The following is a 19,780-nucleotide window of genomic DNA, read 5'->3' as shown; positions in this document are numbered from 1 at the left end:
CTATTACGCAGCGCAAAAAAACCCCAAGTAATCTGCCATTGATGTATTTATTTCTCCTTCGTTGTGTTTGGGTGTACACGCGCATACCACACCCCCAAACCTAATACACATGCGCACAATGTCGTTTTCTCATTCTTGCGTTCTTCGGGGTTTACACGGAAATGAGAACGCTGTGGTTTTCAAAAACTTGCATTTTGAAACTTGTTTCAAAAGGTTTGCGTTATCAGTCCCTTAAAACGCCGTTTCCGTGTATACGGACAGCCAAATCACATAAATAGTTTTGCGCTTTCACTTGAAAACAGTCTCGTGTAAACGGCCCCTTAATAGATATATTTTTCTATGTCTGTGTTGTTGCCTTATTTGGGCTGATATGTTGAGATCACATTACCAACCAATTACAGTCTTTCAACTTGCCACAAAAAAGACAAATATTAACAGATAGAAAGACAGTCAACACAAAAGTCTAAGGGCATTGTTCATGTGCATTCCCGAAAAGACAGGGCTCTTTTAAATGAAAAATCAAGAGTGAATGTCCTCAAGGAACAGTTCACTTAAAAATAACAATTCTCTCTTCATTCACGCACCTTCAAGTTCACCTCCAAATCTGTATAAATGTATTTGTTCTGATGAACACTTAGTAAGATATTTGGAAGAATGTAGGAAAGCAAACAGTTCTGGGGCACTTTTGACTACAATTGTAATTTTTCTTGCTATGGTAGTCAATTGTGGCCAACAACTGTTTGGTTACTATTTTCTTCCAAATATATTTTTCTGTGTTTATCAGAACAAATAAATGTATACAGATTTGCATCAACTCGAGGGTGAGTAAATGAATACAGAATTAAATTTTTTGCCTGAACCATGCCTTTAAACATAAATTCTGCGTTTAATCTCGTTTTCAAGGAGAATTATTGAAAGAGTGCATTTCTATAGGATTCTTTTTAAATTAACAGTTTATCTATCTTACTTCTGTTGTCTGTGTGCTCCTAATACTGAGGTGTGAGAAAGCTAGTATGGAACATTAAGCTAGTTAAATACATAGTGATTTTCAGACAGGCAGTGGATTTGACAAGCTCAGCAGACACACCCCGACTAACCCCCTCAAAATCATCACACACACTGTTCTATCATATTCACTCCACCCTTCCACACACACAAACACATGTTGGGTTTCCATGTTTTATGGGGACTTTCCATAGACAATGATTTCTATACTGTACTGTATATTCTATCCCCTCACCCAACCCTAATCCTGACTGTCACACAAACCTTTCTGCATTTGAGTCTTTTTACTTGTGAGGACCACTTAACATCTATTCAGAAGTTGGTTTTCAATACTTTATTTGTGTGGACATTTTTGGCTCTTAATATAGTAAACCCTGCACGCACACTCACATATACACAAAATTGGGTCTGTAAAATCCATTAACATTCTCTTTGGCTTAGACAAAGATGACTTCTTGAAACTCCCCTAAAATCTTCAGTATAAACATTTCGCAAAAATATTTTGTGAATATTTCACAAAATAGACAGGAAGAACAGCCAAACTAGGTCGATTTAGAGTTTGTGGGTTTATACATAAGACTTTGGGGTATACTATAACCTGAGAACTCAACACTACCGGGGAAAGTCACATGCATGTGTGTGAGTTATTGAAGTCAAAAGCTTCGAAAACCACTGTCTGTCTGGATTACAGCAATTAACTCAGCAAGCACAGACACACTGAGGCATTCCCGCACACACAGTCATGCACAAACCAATTTATGAACATTCATGAAAAATATGTTTTTATTAGCATTGGGTTAAAAAAGGGACAAACCCAACCATTTGGTTATAAATCTAAGCTATGCTTGGTTGTTTAAGCCCAAAATGCTGGTTGTATTAACGCACTGTTGTCAACGCTGGTTTGGAAATAACCCACCATTTCTTTAGAGAGTATTGAAGGGATAGCTCACCCAAAAAATAAAATTCTGTCATTGTTTACACATCATCTTATAACTTCAAAACATTGTTTTTTATGACTAAAGAAGATATTTTTAAAGATTGTTTGTAACTAACCCTTTCACTTTCATTGGTTTTGTGTCCATACAATAGAAGTAAATAAGTACCGTCATTGTTGTTCGCCAACATTCTTCAAGAGATCTTCTTTTGTGTTCTCCAAATTACGCATGAAATGATGTGGGTTAATGATGTTGAATAAAAGTTTTTGGTGAACTGTTCCTTTAAATCAGCATAAGTACGTGCGTGGGTGGTTGTTTTAAGCACACAATCTCAAGTCTCGCGATACAGCTGTAATTGTTTCCGTGTGTCGTCGTCATAAAGCTACAAGACATCACCGCCACAGTCTTCTACTGCCAGACTGATCATACAAACAGACACATAAACTTAAACACTAGAGTGCATCTGTGTTCCTTTCCTCTCTGCTTGTCTAAAATCATGTTTGATAAATCTGAATTAAAAAAACAAGTATTTTTCAGTTTGTTCTGCTGAAGATTTTTTGCAATGTTTTAGGTCCTTTGTTTTAGAAGTGACTATAAGTGAAAACCCTCTTGTAGTTGTAGAAAAGTTTAGGTCTAAAACTAGGACCCTAATGCTATAGATGTTTTAAAAGCCATGCAAACAGCCGGAGAGAAAATCGGCAAAGGACAGAACAGAATAACAAACAGACACTGGATTTTCCCCATCCTAAACCACCATGAGCTGTTATTAAAATGTTAACTGTGCCAGTGTTCCAAAATAACCTGGTTAAGCCTGGCTTGATCTTTCAGCCCACATAAGAGTCTTCTAACCACACTACAGTCTAAAATTTCACCGTCTTCTGCAGATAGTCTACAGACTTCATGTTATAACTGATTTTGTGACAGTAAAATATGGTCAGTGCAGTCTGCAAATTGTCTTAACTGTGTAACTTTGTTGTTGTTTTTAAAGGAACTGTGGATGTTTTATAGGAGATGTTATAAAAAATGTATATGTATGTATGTAAGGGCGTGTATGTAAATGCATATGTGTTAAATTAAATTATTTATAGATTTGGATATTAAGTGTGAAATGCAACAGTGACGCCTTAATCTGTAATTTCTCTTTTTATTTTTATACAGTGGTATGTCCTCTCACCTGTATGAATGGGGGAGTGTGCAGTACTCGCACACACTGTCTCTGCCCACCGGGCTTCACTGGACGACTCTGCCAATTCCCACTTCGAACACAAGCTTCACGTGGAAACAAGCAGCCTGTCTACACCGTACAGGTGCTGACTTCATTCATCCCACATTGCTCAAACATCCCCTTAAAAAATGCCAGACTCCGTTTTCCTCCTGGCTTCTTAAATCTACTTTAATTGAATTGTCATGGGACCCTTGAATGGTTTCCATCTTTCTGCGCTGTAGCTACGACCCCGAAAGGACAATTCAATTACTTTTGAATTTTTTTTAACAAATGTTGAAGAATTTGCAAAAAAATTAGATTGATAGAAAAAATATATATGATCATGTCATGGAGGGTTTGACATTGATGTTTTAAATGAAAACCTGAAGATTTGTGCACAATGCATATTTTCTGATTCGATCTTTGGGATTGACTATTTGCACTGTAATTTTTCGAGTGATGAAATCGAATGTTTTTGTTCAGATAGCCCGCTTGTTTCATCCACCTTTTAAAGAAAATGTATTTCTGTACGTGAGCTGAAAAACACTACTGTGCTGTATGATGTCATGTTTGTGGAAAAAAATATAAACATTTACAAAACTCTTGATTCTTATTTCATGCTAAACTATTTATGAGTTTTAATTACATATGCCAGATTTAGAGTTTTGTTGTCAATCTGAGCAATCCCTTAACATCAAATAAAATCCTCCAGGTCTTGCCTGAGTCCCAGGGTCTGTCCGATCAGGGCATCACAGGTGGACGACAGCAGCTGTCACAGACTCACTCAGTGTTCACTCTGCCTCTGTCACAAGGTGCTGGCCATCACTCATCTGAAGGTAATGGGTGCACCTTAAACGTCTTATTATTATATACATTTGTAAAATAATTGTTGTATATCTAAGAGTGGATTACCCCTAAATGAACGGTTTACTCATCCTCCTAATGTTCCAAACCTTTATTACTTTCTTCTGAGAAATTCGAAAATAATTTAAAATATATTAATTGTATAATATAGAATATAATGATATATAATTACGGACATACTGCTTTAGTCACCATTAAGTTCTTGTTTTCCACAAAAAGTAATATAGGTTTGGAATGATATAAGGATGAGTAAATTCAACCAAATTTTGGTTGTTGTTGTTTTATACTTTATACTAATTATTGTGATTAAAAAACACTAAACATCCCATCTTTTTCTTATCATAATTGCTTTCTTTCTATCCATCTATCTATTCAGTGCAGTTCAATGTACGTGTTCTCCATACACCAGACACTTCAGTTGTCATTCATCCCCTTGACCAATCAGAGAACAAGCCTCACAGTTCCAAGACAGTGACCCGACTTCCTCCTCAGACACATAAGCCGAAGGGGAGGTGCTTCCAGGAAACCACACCCAAACAGGCTGTGAGTAACCATTAGAGACAGAATTTAATTCTGATCTGATTTGGGCATTAATTAAAAATATTAATATCGCTCTAATGCTCACTATCTCTTTTTGTAGTGTAGTAGTAACCCTCTTCCTGGCCTGACCAATCAGGAAGACTGCTGTGGCAGTGTGGGTAATTCATGGGGACAAAATAAATGTTACAAGTGTCCTTTACTACCCTGTAAGTACATTTCATAAACAACATTTACATTAAACCTTTAGCTCTTTGAAAATTAACCAACATGAGCATGTGCTATCTACTGTATATGTACTAACAAATACACCCAGACTATACACATGTAGACCTATCTAATGTCAAATTTGATATCTGATGATTCAACTAAAAATATTTTTCAAGGTTTAGTGAGTTACTATTAGTATGAGCAGCATGGATGATTATGTTGGATTTTACACAGACAGACCAATATTAAAACGCAGTATTTTGTATAGCGCTGTAATACTTCACAAGTCATGTTTATTTGTATGTTTTCATGCCTGCGTCATAGTTCACTGCTGTGTTTAATGTTTTGAATTGGACCATTAAACATGGAAAACTATTAATTATCGAAAAGGAATAGTAAAACTCAAGTTTCTTGGTTAATCATTGTGAAGCTGTCCCTAATGTAATATAACTGAATGTACTTGAAAACTTGTTCATTGTGGAAATTGCCTTTTTGTCATAATTTTAGCTTTTATTTTAGTGCAGGTCGGAACACAGCTTGTTCAGACAAATCAAATAATGAGACACTGGCAGTCAGTCTACCTTTTACATTTTTATAGCAAAACCAAAACAGATGATTTAAAATTATAATTTTTTATAGACAGGGAAAAGTAACAAAATACAAACTACCTTGCAGTATGAATAGTGCGTTTTTAAGTATTATGCTATATATTTAGACTACAGTATGTGTGTGCATCCGTGCCTGCATGTGTGTGTTAGGAGCTAAAAGCAACCATTTATTAATAAATCCTGAACATGATTTGTTCCTTAACCGGTCACATATAATCAGAGCCGGCCCTCACTTATAAGCGAACTAAGCGGCTGCTTAGGGCCTCGCGGCCACTAGTGATCCCTAAAGAGCACATGAAATTACAGCTTTTTTGTGATATATTCACGACACGCGTCCATTTCCTCACATGGTACCCACTATTTTTCATGTGGTGTGTGTAAAAATGTATGAAATTACTGACTAAAAGCAACATTGCAATATCAAAATAAGTGAGGTTACTGGTTACAGAGCCGAGCAGCGACCAATCAAATCAAAGAAGACAGAGCTCTTATCACGTCCTCGGCTCTTCAGCAAGACCCTTCAGTTTTTTCACAACATACTGTGACTAAAAACATTCAATATTTGGCAACTGTTTAGTGTGAAACGATAGAAATGTTGAACATCCGACAGAATTCACTAATGCAAACAACAAAATGTTGATTTAGAAGAAAATATGTAATTTTCGTGATTCGTGTCATTTATAAATATCTGTCAATTCTGCGTTTTATTTTGGGATAAGGTTAAGAATAATTTTGTGCATGCTGTAAATTAATTTAATGGTTATGAAGTTAATACACACACAAAAAAAGATGAAATCATCCTCAAGGGCTGTGTGGCTGTATATAGGTTGTGGTTAAAATGAAATAAAAATTGCAAATAGTTAATAGTTATGGTCCGTGCTCAAACTTTAAAGGGACAGTTTACCTAAAATTGGAAGTAATGTAATTGCCGTCCCTGCTCATAATTTATTCCATAACTCATCTCACTGTCCCACTGCTTGATTTATTTTTATTTTCTGTCTTTTCTTATAATTTCCCCGTCCAATATTGACTGGTGGGTATGTGTCATCACAGTCTCTGACTTCAGTACGTCCAAGAAGAAAAATGCTCTTTTTCCACTACCATTTTCTTCTCATAAAGAGTCATAATCCATTTTATTTGTCAGAGCTCGTTCAGACAGTGATGGCCCTGTGCACTGGGTCTGTCTGCTTCTCTTTGAAATTCCTGGCCAGCTGAACAGTGTGTGAGCGGATATGCGTTACCATAAGTGTTTGCGTTCAAGTGTGTGCGAACGTCTGCGAGAGTCTTCGTGCCTTAGCAACATCACCATATTTTCCAATGACACACCCTTTGCAGTAAAAGGAGACAAAAGTGAAGGATGGAAAAAAGGATTAAAAAAATGTTGGCTTTGGCTAAGGCTTTTCTGGAAAGTCACTCTGTCTCTGTACTCACATGTTCTTACACAGGAGGGAAAAAATATCAGCTTCAGAGAAACGTTCCCACCGTGGCCTCTCTCTCTCTCTCTCTCTCTCTCACACAAACCACATCACATATAAAGCACACCACCAGTTTCTCTTTAAAATTTCTTTTTTAAGCCTTTCCCACTCTCTTTTTGTTTAGCTTTGTTTAACTTTCCTATATTTGGTTTTTTTGTTTCAGTGTAATGGTCCGACTCAAAGGGATACTTCACCCAAAAATGAGAATTCTGTCACCATTTACTCACATTTACTTTGTTCTGATGAGAACAGAGAAAGATATTTGGAAGAATGCTTATAACCAAACAGATCTTGCCCTCCATTGACTCCCATAGTAGGAAAATTACTTTATATTTTTTTTGTTCTGTAGAACACAAAAGAAGACATTTTGAATAATGTAGGACAGCAAACAGTTCTGGGGCACTTATGACAGACAGTTTTGGGTAAATAGTTCACCCAAGAATGACATTTCATGCACTCAAGACTTCCATTTAAAGCCTTGAGAAAATTATGTCCTAAATTCTGCGTCAATTAATAACTTTACTGAAAATTTTATTCAATAAAGGGATATTAACAGAAAAATAGAGAAAGTGAATACTTTCAAAAATGTTTTGTCAGTTTCTCACACAAAAGTACTGCATGGTGCTATAGTGCACTTACTAATAATATGAAGACATAATTGTATTTATTGGTGAACTGTTGCCAGAAAACCTGAAAAATAAATCTCAGTTTTTTTCTCATCCAGACGCTGGGAAACACCAGACTATACTAGAGGACTTTGGCTCCACTTGCCCTCAGGGATATAAGAGACTCAACACCACTCATTGTCAAGGTAATGCCTGTGTTAATAAAAGGTAATACATTTGCTCAATCCAGACCATGAGACACATACAGTCAAGTCTTTGCTGACAGTTTGGAGACAAATTGGATTATAGTGTCTAAAGGAGAACTGGATACATTCAGAATAAAACTACAAGGAAGATACGAAATAAGGTTATTTCAACAAGCTCCATTTGTGACTCTCATTGCCTTTTCAAGAGAACCTATTGAAGGAGAAGCTAGATCATGGAATGGTACTGTAAGCAAATAAATTGTACATTGTGCAAGATGACTAACCACAACTGTCAGGTTTTACTGCAAGCAGATGCCTCAGACCTTTGATATGCTACACACTCTTTTCAGTTCAATCATTTCTCAGATGCGGTGCAGGAATGGCTATAGAACAGCATTCTTCATTCAAATGATGAGCACAGATGGAGACACTAATTAACACTATTTTCCGGCTATAGGAATATCAAGAGTTGAGGATTTGGGCACATCCATGGTATTGGGTTTGAGGCAGCTGTCGGACAGAAGTGCATTTACATTGTGAAGAATCTATCTTGCTATATTATGTTGAAAAACATAATCTCAAAATCGATGGGGCTGTTAGGACTTCTGTCATCAGAAAAGCTACGTTACCATAGCTGAGATATTTCATACCTCTATGAGCAGAGCTATTATTGAAGCATAAGTACCAAAACCTGATTATGACATTCATCCAGAGAACTAAAAGTGCAAGGCCAATGTGGCTGATTTATTGCGCAAAGATTTTTGATTCAGAAAGATGCCTCCTCTGGATATGTAAACGGCACACTGTTTAGGGTGATACTGAATAGGACACTTGCTTGAACATTGATGAAAAAACCTCAAAACACGTTGAGTAAGACGATAAGCTATTACCGTAATCAACATGCCAATTGATTTTATTTTGCAGAAAGATTCATGAGGTGAAACGCATAGAGACAAACGTTTGGCCCAAAAGGAAAATACATTGTCAGTGCAACAGGAAGAATATCTCAACATACATGACAACAGTAAACTGAATCTTTCAGTTTCAACCATCACTTATTTCATTGTTTGTAATTCAGCTTGACAAAATCTGTGGATGATGGGAAAACCATCTGTACCATCATTGACTGCAGCAGAATTATCTAACAGTCCTGAAGAGTGTCAGCTGGAAAATCAGTTACAAAACTGTACTGCTATTACAAGAAAAGGAGACCTGGGAGAAATGTTGGCATTTCCCATTAATCTTATCTGAATCATTGACCTTGGATTGTAACCCTAAACCATTGTGCCTTTTTTAGTACACCCATTACTCCCTTAGATCATGTAAAGCATAAGGTAACTTAGAGTTCTGTATTTGTATTTAACATATGTTTAAGGTCACTGTTTGTTGTTCTCTCCTTGTGTTTATCATTCTCTGTTGCCGTGGTAGACATAAATGAATGTATGATGCAGGGACTGTGTCAGAATGGAGAATGTTTAAATACGCAAGGAAGTTTCCGCTGCACCTGCAAGCATGGATATGTACTGATAGAAAGGACACGCTGCGTAGGTGAGACATAAACATATAAACACTACTGTACAAAAGTGGGTCACCTTATTTTTATTAGTATTTTTTCCACATTGTGGCCTAATAGTAGACTTCCATATGTATAAACAAAAAACTAAATGATGTCTGTTTGTGAACATTTAAGTGTACACTTTAAGATCAAAAGGGTTTTAAGATCCTGAGAAACATTTCAGCAAATAGAGTAATGTACAGTATATAAAAATGCATAAAACAATAAAAAGAACAAACTTTAGTAATTACAAATGAATTTATTTTCTAGAACAAATGATTTGTATAAATTAATAGATTTGTTTTCTTGTAGCACCATCTGTTGAGCAGGGCCCCTGTTTCCGAATGTTTACTGAAGCAGGGAAATGTGAACATGTCCTTCCAACACGTCTTTCCCAGGAGATCTGCTGCTGCACTGTGGGTAAAGCATGGGGTAGCAGCTGTGACAGGTGTCCACAGGACGGCACAGGTGAGTGTGTTAAATCCACACTGTGTATATGTGGCTCCTGTATAACGTTTTGACTCTGGCTAAATAAAGTCTCCTTCTCTCTCTTTTTGTTTTGATTCGCTCTCTCTTTAGCTTCCTTTAATAAAATCTGTCCAGCAGGAAAGGGGATGTCTGTCCTGACCTATCGTAGCACACTGTCCATTCAGCCCTTTCAGCCCCATATTGAACACAATCCCAATCCTAAAAATGGTACAATAATGGGTTCTATGTTCTGGTTCCGAATTCATTTATTGACAATTCTTTGTGTTCGTTTATAAATTAAGTTGTATCTTTTATTTTGTGTTTTCAGAGTTCAAGCCTCAGGTAAGATTGAAAATCTGGTTTTACTGATCCAGGAAATCAAAAGTCATTTTATAGAAATTTTGCTATATTCACCACTGTACAGGTAGAGCAAATCTACCCCTGCCAGTTCATTCAACTGATTTTGCCATCATATCAACAGGAAGGCCCTGTCCAGACGACCACACAGCCCTCACCAATCAGCACGCATGGTCCTCGCATCCCAGGTAGACTTATTCTGTCATTCTGTAGTCTTACTTGTCATTTGTTATGACAGTTTACTATATTAATGAGCTATGTATTTCTGTATCTCAGCTGATGAAATATTTATCTTGAATAGGCAGTAAATGCATTTCACGTGTTTTATTGCTCATTTTCTCTGTCCGTCTTGATCTTTATTAGTCATTGTGGCCAAGCCAACCTCTGCTCCCTATGTTTGGGTTCCACCAGAGAGTGATACCCCCAAAGTCTCATTGGAACACTTACCCACGGCAGTCTCGCGTAAGTTTCACCAAGTCTGCTTCAAAAGTTAATTATAAAACTTTGTCTACGTGTAGTTTTCTCATATACATATTTAAAGTCTAATTCGACCTATTTTAGCTAAACATGTACAAAATCTTAAATATTTTCACTGTATGAAACAATTATTAACCCACTGGAGTGATATGAATTTCTTTTATGATGGATATATGCACTCTTTGTATCGGTTATTCTTCTTTGGTATTAGAAAGTCAGGAAGAGTCATGATTATTACTCCTTTTGACCTATCGGTAAACCCCGCCCCCCTTAGTAACTGTTGCTAACTCGGACAAGCAACTGGAGTTCCTAATGTCTTTCAATAGCAGCTGTCAGTGTGAAAACCATGTCCGAAGAACCACATTTTGGACAAACTCGTGTCGTCGAGGAGAATTCAAGTGGGATTTAAATATGGCATGGAGGGATATATAAACGATTTTAAAATAAATATGGTGGATAACAAATTTGGAAGCGAGGGTTTACATATCACAATGCAATCGGTAGAAGCCTCAAGTTATAGTTGTCACGATCGCAAATGACAACATTTAGGATCAACTGTTCATGTACTGCAGGGTAGGATTACATTAATTTACATTTAACCAGTTTAATATGGTGAGACACTGAAATAAAGACCTTGGTTTATGACCTACAATGTACATGCTGTATGAACAGTTAGCTTTAATGTTTGTTACGTTAGCATGGACTCACTAACTTAATAGTTTTAGCCAGAGATACGATACTGAAGCACAAGATAACATTAAAGTTCTGCAGTAATCTCTTAGTGAAAGTATGACAACCAGAAAATAAACGTTTTTGTCTTCACTGGGATTGGAGTTGAATCGGGTTACTACACCCGCTCTTTTTGGGTGGGTTTAGGGAATTTAATAAAATAAATTCCATTCCTCATGCTCCCAGGACACCTGGACTTAGTGGTACATGTAACACTGATCTTACAATGATTCTCTATGGCACTGAAACCTACAGGTGAACTTATATTCGACTGCTATTGGCTCATCTACGTTTGAGGGGAGGGGCTTACCAATAGGTCAATTGTGATCGCCTAGAGAAAGGAAGACATGTTCACCAAGGATGCCATGGAGCTGAGTAATTTATGACATACATTTCATTCCTTTAAATGTGTTTGTGTAAAACAGCGATCAATGAATGCAAGCTGAGCTGGAATATATGTGGTCAGGGAGAGTGTGTGAACACACCGAATGGCTTTACCTGTCACTGTCATGCTGGATACCAACCACATGCACAGAAAAAGAGTTGTGTGGGTAGGTACACGCATGTATTTATACTGTTTATATATATATAGAGAGAGAGAGAGAGAGAGAGAAACAACTATAGACATAATATATGTGACCATGGACCACAAAACTAGTCATAAGTTGCACAGGTATATTTGTAGCAATAGGTTACTGTTCGTAACCCTGGTTCTCTGAAACAGAGAGAATGGAGAGATCCTCCTATGGGAAGGGCATCCGTACCTGAGCTCTGCAGAAGCATCCAATTGCACCAAGTCTGGCTTTGACAGACACCCTCACCTAATGCATAAAGGCACCTGCACACGCTACCTTTCCTCAGTGAGCATATTTACTTCTCGTGCAAACTTGGTGGATCTCTCCACTCAATGTTTCAGAGAACCTCTTTCATCATCTCATGTTCGAGATTCACCCATGGGAGATATGGATAGCTCCCGGTTGCCCAATATACTCACAGCTAGGCTTTGAAACCCAGAAGAATGTGAACCTGTAAAGGCGGTGCACGACACGTCACAATATAACAACCCATTGTGTGGTGGAAGCAATTGAGCAATTGGTTGCGGTTTGGCACTAGATGATTCGGGCGATGAGGGTCCAATGGGCCTCTCTGATGTGGGAGAGATCTGACTGGATGTAGCTCTTGAAAGCCTGTGATGACCAGCAACCCAGAGTTTGGATCTGGGGTTTGGAAAGGCCTTTTTGGACGGCCATTGTTGCCGCACCTATGTGTAAGGAGTGGCTGGAGAAATGGTCAGTTGGGAAACCAGAGAGGATTGGTAGGATAGATTTGAAGTGCTTTTGGAACCAGAAACATGCAGCGGGGATCATCTTACTTCAGCACGCCGTCATCTTCCTAATGCCAACCGAACATATTCGCTCTAAACCGCCACAGAAGCAAACACTCATGCAGGAGCCTGTGCTTCCAGGTGCCTCTGCTGCAGCAGACTTCACTAGTTCATAAGCCTGTATCTCAACAGCGACTGCCCCCGCAGGGGCCCGTGCTTCCATCCTCTCTCTGCTGCAGCAGACGCCTCTCCTCTAGAAGCCAGTATGCCTGTAGCGACCGCCCCGCAAGGGTCCGTGCTTCCATCTTCACTCTGCCGTAGCAAACATCTCTCCTCCAGAAGCCAGTATCGCTGCAGCGACCGCCCCCACAGGGCCTTTTGGGTTGCGCTCTGGGTTCGGGCAGCTTTCGAGCTCAGTGCACTCGCCTCGATCAGGGCTCCGAGCTTAGAGCCCGCTTCCCCGGACAGCACGCCAAATACGCATACCATTTTCTTCCCTTGTTCTATTGTTGTTATCTGCATGGCGAACTCGTTAAATGATGTTTAATTAACAAAGTTTGGTAGGAGTAGGAGCAGATAATCACCCCAGCTGATCCGCAGTCAGCAATCATAGAAACTACCCTATCAGCACAAGCTCTCCTATAAATAGACAAGCTGTCTCACCTGCGTTCTTGCTACAGCTTTCAGCATCTTTCCAACACCCTGGCTCATCTCCTCAAGCCTGCTTCTCCCACAGCAAGCCAGAGTGCAATTGGATGCTTTTGCAGAGTTCAGGTATGGATGCTTTTCCCATAGGTGGATCTCGAACACAAGATGGTGAAAGAAAACAATACAGTGTATGGGTCAAAATTATCCATTTTCTTTTATGCCAAAAAACATTAGAATATTAAGTAAAGATCATGTTCCATGAAGATATTTTATAAATTTCCTAAAAACTGCAAATATATAAAAACGTTTCTTTTTGTGAGTGGATGCAGAAAAATCACAAAAAAATGGCCGGAAACACCCCAACAAACATTGCTTGCTACTGCCTGGTCTTAGGGAATTACCCTTAGTTTGGTTGCTATGTAAAGTTTTTGAATTTCCGCTTTCGGGTTCATCTACTCTCCACAACATCGGTAAGCCAATAGAGAGCGTTAAAACAAACCTGTTTATGCTGCTACACCGTGTCTTATGGACAACTTTAAAGGCGATTTCTGATTTTCAAATAGTTGTATCTCAACAAAACACTGTCCTATCCTGACAAACCATACATCAATGGAAAGATTATTTATTCAGCTTTCAGATAATGTATAAATCTCAATTTGAAGAAATGTACCCTTATGAACGGTTTTGAGGTCCACATATTCATCTTCGCCTGCATATGACTGAGACAGCAAGAGACTATCTCAGTACTTGGTGTATTAATTTACATACTAATGTAATCGTCAAGGGAAAGAAATCAGACATGGTGGATAAAACATCAACATCAGTAATTTTACAAGATCAGTATAATTATTTTAACATGTGGTCTCTTTCTCTGTAGATGAAAATGAATGTGATTCTGAACCATGTGGTAGAGGCATCTGCATTAACACTGTGGGCTCCTACCGATGTAACTGTTACAATGGTTTCAAACTTGTGGCGCAAAATGGAAAGCGCAGATGTATCGGTGAGTGTCCAGCAAAGGTTATTTATATTTATTCAGCTATTCGAAGATTGTTTATTTCTACTATAATTGACACTGGGTGGAGTCACAGGTTGTTGGGTTTGGCCGATTTAAGCTGCCACTTCATGTGAACTTTAAAGGACAGTGTCAATTACCTCTAGATAGTTCTGCAGAAATAAATGGTGACTAACACTTGTTTGCATGGATACTTCCAGATATAAATGAGTGTTCTAAACCTGATATATGTGGAATTGGAGGGCAGTGCATTAATTTGCATGGGTCCTATAAATGTGAGTGTCTGCCTGGCTTCAAAAGCAAATCCCGCAGACAACCTTCCTGCGAAGGTGAGGACACCCATCCATGTATTAACACTTATAGATACATATGTTCTATTTGTGTGTTTCTGTGGGAATCTAAAGTTATTGGTGTCTCTCTCTGCAGACATAAATGAATGTTTGGATCCTCATACCTGTCCTGACGAACAGTGTGAGAATACAGTTGGATCCTATGAGTGCATACCCTGCCAACCTGGATACCATGCACAAGGAGGAGTTTGTTACGGTCTGAAAAACACACACCCTCATGTTTACACATGCAACCACTCACATGCCCTTTATCAACTACCATCTTTTACTGAGCTCCTTACATAAGCTCTAGGCATTTCACAGGTAAACAAAAAAAGCCCCTAGGTATTGTCTGTCAGTGATGCAATGACAAGGTGTTTGGTGGCAACAGTCAGGGAAATGTAGTTGACCAGAAAACCGTATGGTTTGTTTGAATCATTATGTCTATTTATTCTATGATATCATTAGTGATTAAATATATTTTTATAGAGCTTTAGATTGGTTAAGCAAAGTACAAAAGTAGTACATACTGCAAATTTATTTACAATATCCTCTTTAGTTCCAACATCTTCCAAATACGCATGTAATTTAGTTTCCTTTTTTATATTATATTTTATAATGTATTATCAGCATTCATTCATATGCGTTATGTATACACTACCATTCAGACACAAATGTAATTATTCCAAAATAAATCAAAAGATTTTACAGTTGCATCTTCGGTGTAGTCATCCTTTATCTAGAATTTTCAGAAATGTTATATATTATACAGCCAGCATGCTCTCTAGATATCCATTTTGATAAAAAGGCCACGTTATTCAACCATGACATAAATGTTTTTATGCAGGTTTTTGAGTTAAATTAGACATAAATGTAATCTTACAAGAGCTGTGTTTCCATTAGACATCAATGAGTGTCAGAAGCATGGTGTGTGTCTCAACGGCAGATGTGAGAACTTGCAGGGATCACATCGGTGTCTCTGTAATGAAGGCTTCCTGCCGGAGGCTGACAGCAAAGGATGCAGAGGTCAGTGGCACATAGCCAACACAACTTAAGGGAAAGTTCATCCAAAAATATATTTTGAGAAACGTCTCGGTAGTTTGTATTCACACAATCGAAGTCAATTGAAATTAATGTTGTTACCAACACTCAAAATATCTTCTTTTGTGTTCTGCAGGAGAAAGAAAGTAATATAGGTTTAAAATGACATGAGGGGAATAATAAAGTACATCATTGGATGAACTACCCCTTAAATAACATCAATGTCAAATGCAAACTTTCTACTGGTTTTTTATTTTAGTTTTTTTTTCATTCTGGAAAGACATTTCTGGATGGTTATGTTTCCACAGACATCAATGAGTGTCAGGATAACCGTCTGTGCGCTAATGGTCAATGCATTAACACTGAGGGATCATTCCGGTGTCAGTGTTATTCTGGTTACCAGCCTACACAAGAGGGAAGCCACTGTGAAGGTCGGTTAATAACAATAAATGCAACACAGAGATGGCACGTTACTCACAGTACAAGATTTAAGGGCCGTTCACATTATACTAACAATAAGTGTGGAAGTAATTTGATGCCATTAGTAAAACATGTTGAATTACCACTAATCAAAAATAACTACCAGTGCTTGCATTTTTAGAGTCTGCAATTCAATATGGTTGTATAGTTAAGCTATGAATATTTCAAATTGAAACATTTCACACAATTTCCCAGTTAAAAAATGTAATAATACAAAATCACCTTTTAAATTTCATTAAAAAAATTACAACTTGTTTTAAAATACAACCTTTAATATTCAACAGACAATTTTCAGTCCATTGTATTTCGGTTTAAAAAGAGTTCTGAGAATCGCTGTCCCAAGATAAAGTGCTCAAGACAGTATTTCCACCCAATTCTTAATGACTAAATAAAAATGTTCTTATAAAGGTTTATTACACCTAAATACTACTTTATTTCTTACATTTAAACCCTATTGCTAACAGCTTAATCTTGAGTAATTATTGTGACTAACTAGCATAATATAACAACACATCAAGTAAAATAAACATTAAATCATGGTATAGCCTTTTCAGTCACTAGATTAACCACATTTCGAGTACAGAGTGAAGCCACAGTATTACTCTGTAGATTTAAGATGTGTGTATTTTATAAAGTAACAAATAAACAGTTGAACACACAAAATGTCTTTTTTACATGAAACCCATTCATGCAGCACTTCATTAACGACCAACTTCATTAAATTCACTAACTTCACTGATGACGTTTTCATTGACTCCTAACAGAGAGAAAAGTGTAGAGAGAAAGAGAGCGAAGTGAATGAAATAATAAACATTCAGTTGAACAATGTTGATGTACAACTCTCTTATTTAAAAGATCTTAGTGAGCACTAAGGCCGAAGCCTAGTAAAGTTACTTGACAAATGTATCGATTAATCTTTTGTCATATTATTGCCTGCGCTGAGATCTGTGCCTGAAATCACTTCATACAGACTATAAAGTAACTTACATGACAAAATCTAGCATGTGGTATTTTAACAGGCAATTATTATGATGTCAAATGTAATAATCAATATATGCTACATAATAAATCATCCCATAGTCACTTAATCAATATATGCTTGCCAGTCGTGCTACGGTTTCGTTAAACGAACTCGTTTTACAGCACTAGAAGCTTATATTGTGGCTATATAGTAGATTCAAGACTATTTTGAAACTCATGATAAACTTCGGCTACATTAACTTTCCAATAAAAATTTTCAGAATTTTTTTTAATGTTAAACGAACAAAATATGATTCACATTTGATACTCACACTCTTATTGTCGTCCATACTTCAGAAAAACACGCAGATGCGCTCATCTCTTCCATTTCAGCTAAAAACCTAGGGTCTTAGAAATGCGTCCCCAGAGATGTCCTGAAAGTTCAGCCTCCGCGGAGGTTTGCAGGAAGATGCTACTCTCTCTACCTGCTGCCTGACCGCTTCACCAGCAGGGGGTTCAAGTCGGTTCTGTTGAAGACCTCTAACATACACCTCAACGCAAGTCAGTTTTACATGGCTGACACGTGGAAAAATTACTGGTCAGAAAACAATGAGTGCTCACTGGCGATATATACAACTAGATCTGTAGAGGTTGCTGTTTGGCACATTGTATTTTGTATTATACTTTTATATTAGGCTATATAGTTTCAACCTTGCCATCAGCGTGCATTGTCTTATCGGCCAGTGTACCGTGCTAAAATGCTTAATGTTGCTTGGTCTAATCATACCAAATGGCTAAAATGATTATAGCTTGCACATTTTTGATAAAGTGTAGGCTATACAGAAATGCGGAAGAGCCCTGAATACGAACATAAGAATTTAAGGATGTCCCACCGTATTTCTCACATAATACCAAAACTAACATTGAAGGAAAAACAATGACGCAAGTTAGGTAGGTGGAGGTATTTCAATTCATTCATTCATATAATAGGCTATATTGGCTATATTTATTTTGTTTGAGTTCTGACCTCAGATGAAAAGCTGTAGGCCTAATTATTTCCATTGATATTTCTCTTTTAAGTTGTGTAGTTAAGCATTTGTTTAAGTTACATTTATTTCCTACATTTACTAAATATTTTACATTTACGTTATTAAGAAAAGACTGTTATTTACGTATATTGTAGATGATTTATTTTACATTCTGATAAAAAATTGTTTATAGCTTGTTCTTACATCTGTTTGTACTAGGTACTATTTCAGTTTGCTTTATTTGTCCTTAAATCTATATTTATTCCTATATATTTAGCAATATATTAAGTTTTATTGTTATTTAGTTTTATACCAAAATCAAATGTTTTATATGAATTTAAATGATAAGTTTATTGTGTTGGTGTTATGTAACTAATAGGTAAGGACACATTTATAATCATATACCATTGCATGCGTCATTAAAATAGTTTCATGCAAATAGCTTCAATATTTTATTTTCACAGTATGGTTCAGTGATTCACTGTTTCATATTACATTTACACGTACAAAATATGCACAGTATTCTTACATATTTTTAATACAATTTACTGATTGAACTTAGAATTTCAAGAGGAATTTTAACCACTGAATTTGTGGAAGCAAATTTTTTAAACCAAAACAATATGGACTGAAATTGTCTGTCGAATTTTAAAGGTTGTTTTTGTTGTAAAACGTGAATTTTGATTGTTGGATTTCTAAACGATGAAATTGTGTGTGAATGTTTCAATTTGAAATATTCACAGCCTAACTATACAACCATATTGAATTGCAGACTCTGCAGAACTTGCAGAAAAATGCAAGCACCGGTAGTGCAAATAATTTATTTTTGATTTGTGGTAACTCAACATGTTTTTTTGCTTCAAAGACTAATGGCATCAAAATACTTCCATAGATAACGGTAACTGTAACTATATTTGCGTCCACACTAGCGGACGGTAACGTTGTTTATTTTAAGCCTGCGTGTTGCAGTGTTCCCAGTCACTTAAATGTATGTAGATGATGCTGCTGATGCTTTCATTTTCATTCCCAAACATCCTTTTTTTTAATATGACTGCAAAGTCTGGATGCTCTCTCTGAAGGCACGCTCATGCTCGGGATGAAAAAAGCGCTCTGAAAGTGATCCCATCGGCTAAAAGTATTGTTTTCTGTATTGTTATCATTGTAGTTGTGATGTAAAACTCGCTATTCTCCTAAATGAAGAACGGTTTTTAAAACTTTAAAGTTATTATCGTTATAATGTGAACCTGACAAGGCGTGGACACTTTTTGCATAAGACTATAATTTTCTCTGATAGTTTCTAAGAGAGTTTCTCTTTCAGATGCAAACATTATGGGAGGAGAGTATATAAATGAATCACACAATGCAATTTATTAACATTTGTGTCATTATTTAACGGCCAGAATATATATATATACTCTTTATATGCTGTATTGACCCATCTGCTTCCATAAATGTAATTTACATTCTAAATTGCAATATAACATTCCAAGATTTCCAATCAATAGTATGTGAGCTTAAAACTACACATTTTACTTGCTTTGATTCATTTAGATATCAATGAGTGTGAGCGTGCCTCTAATTGCCAGCGAGGACGCTGTATCAACACAATGGGCTCATACCGCTGCGAGTGCCAGAAAGGTTATATGCTGGTCAGTGGACGACGGTGCCAAGGTAAATATGCATAAAACAGATGAGTTTTACTGTTTTCATGAAGGCTTTT

The 19,780-nt window shown here is 37.1% G+C and overlaps 1 protein-coding gene across 2 annotated transcripts in view; it reads left to right on the top strand.

Annotated features, from left to right (window-relative positions):
• The window catches only part of ltbp3 (latent transforming growth factor beta binding protein 3), a 34,508-nt gene that overhangs the window by 8,391 nt on the left and 6,337 nt on the right, over positions 1-19,780 (top strand). For both annotated transcript variants that reach the window (XM_079482396.1, XM_079482397.1), the window contains exons 2-19: positions 3,099-3,247; positions 3,857-3,980; positions 4,385-4,551; positions 4,649-4,754; positions 7,563-7,649; positions 9,078-9,197; positions 9,517-9,672; positions 9,784-9,900; positions 10,001-10,014; positions 10,154-10,217; positions 10,393-10,491; positions 11,661-11,786; positions 14,085-14,210; positions 14,423-14,551; positions 14,649-14,768; positions 15,455-15,577; positions 15,901-16,023; positions 19,612-19,731. In XM_079482396.1, coding sequence (XP_079338522.1) covers positions 3,099-3,247; positions 3,857-3,980; positions 4,385-4,551; positions 4,649-4,754; positions 7,563-7,649; positions 9,078-9,197; positions 9,517-9,672; positions 9,784-9,900; positions 10,001-10,014; positions 10,154-10,217; positions 10,393-10,491; positions 11,661-11,786; positions 14,085-14,210; positions 14,423-14,551; positions 14,649-14,768; positions 15,455-15,577; positions 15,901-16,023; positions 19,612-19,731 — 2,070 coding nt within the window. The remainder of the gene's footprint in view (positions 1-3,098; positions 3,248-3,856; positions 3,981-4,384; positions 4,552-4,648; positions 4,755-7,562; positions 7,650-9,077; positions 9,198-9,516; positions 9,673-9,783; positions 9,901-10,000; positions 10,015-10,153; positions 10,218-10,392; positions 10,492-11,660; positions 11,787-14,084; positions 14,211-14,422; positions 14,552-14,648; positions 14,769-15,454; positions 15,578-15,900; positions 16,024-19,611; positions 19,732-19,780) is intronic.

This window comes from Barbatula barbatula, assembly GCF_947034865.1.
Source record: "Barbatula barbatula genome assembly, chromosome: 2".
In the NCBI taxonomy this organism is placed as follows: Eukaryota; Metazoa; Chordata; class Actinopteri; order Cypriniformes; family Nemacheilidae; genus Barbatula; species Barbatula barbatula.
The sequence above is the reverse complement of the archived record's forward strand: the minus strand, read 5'-3'. Positions and strand labels throughout refer to the sequence as shown.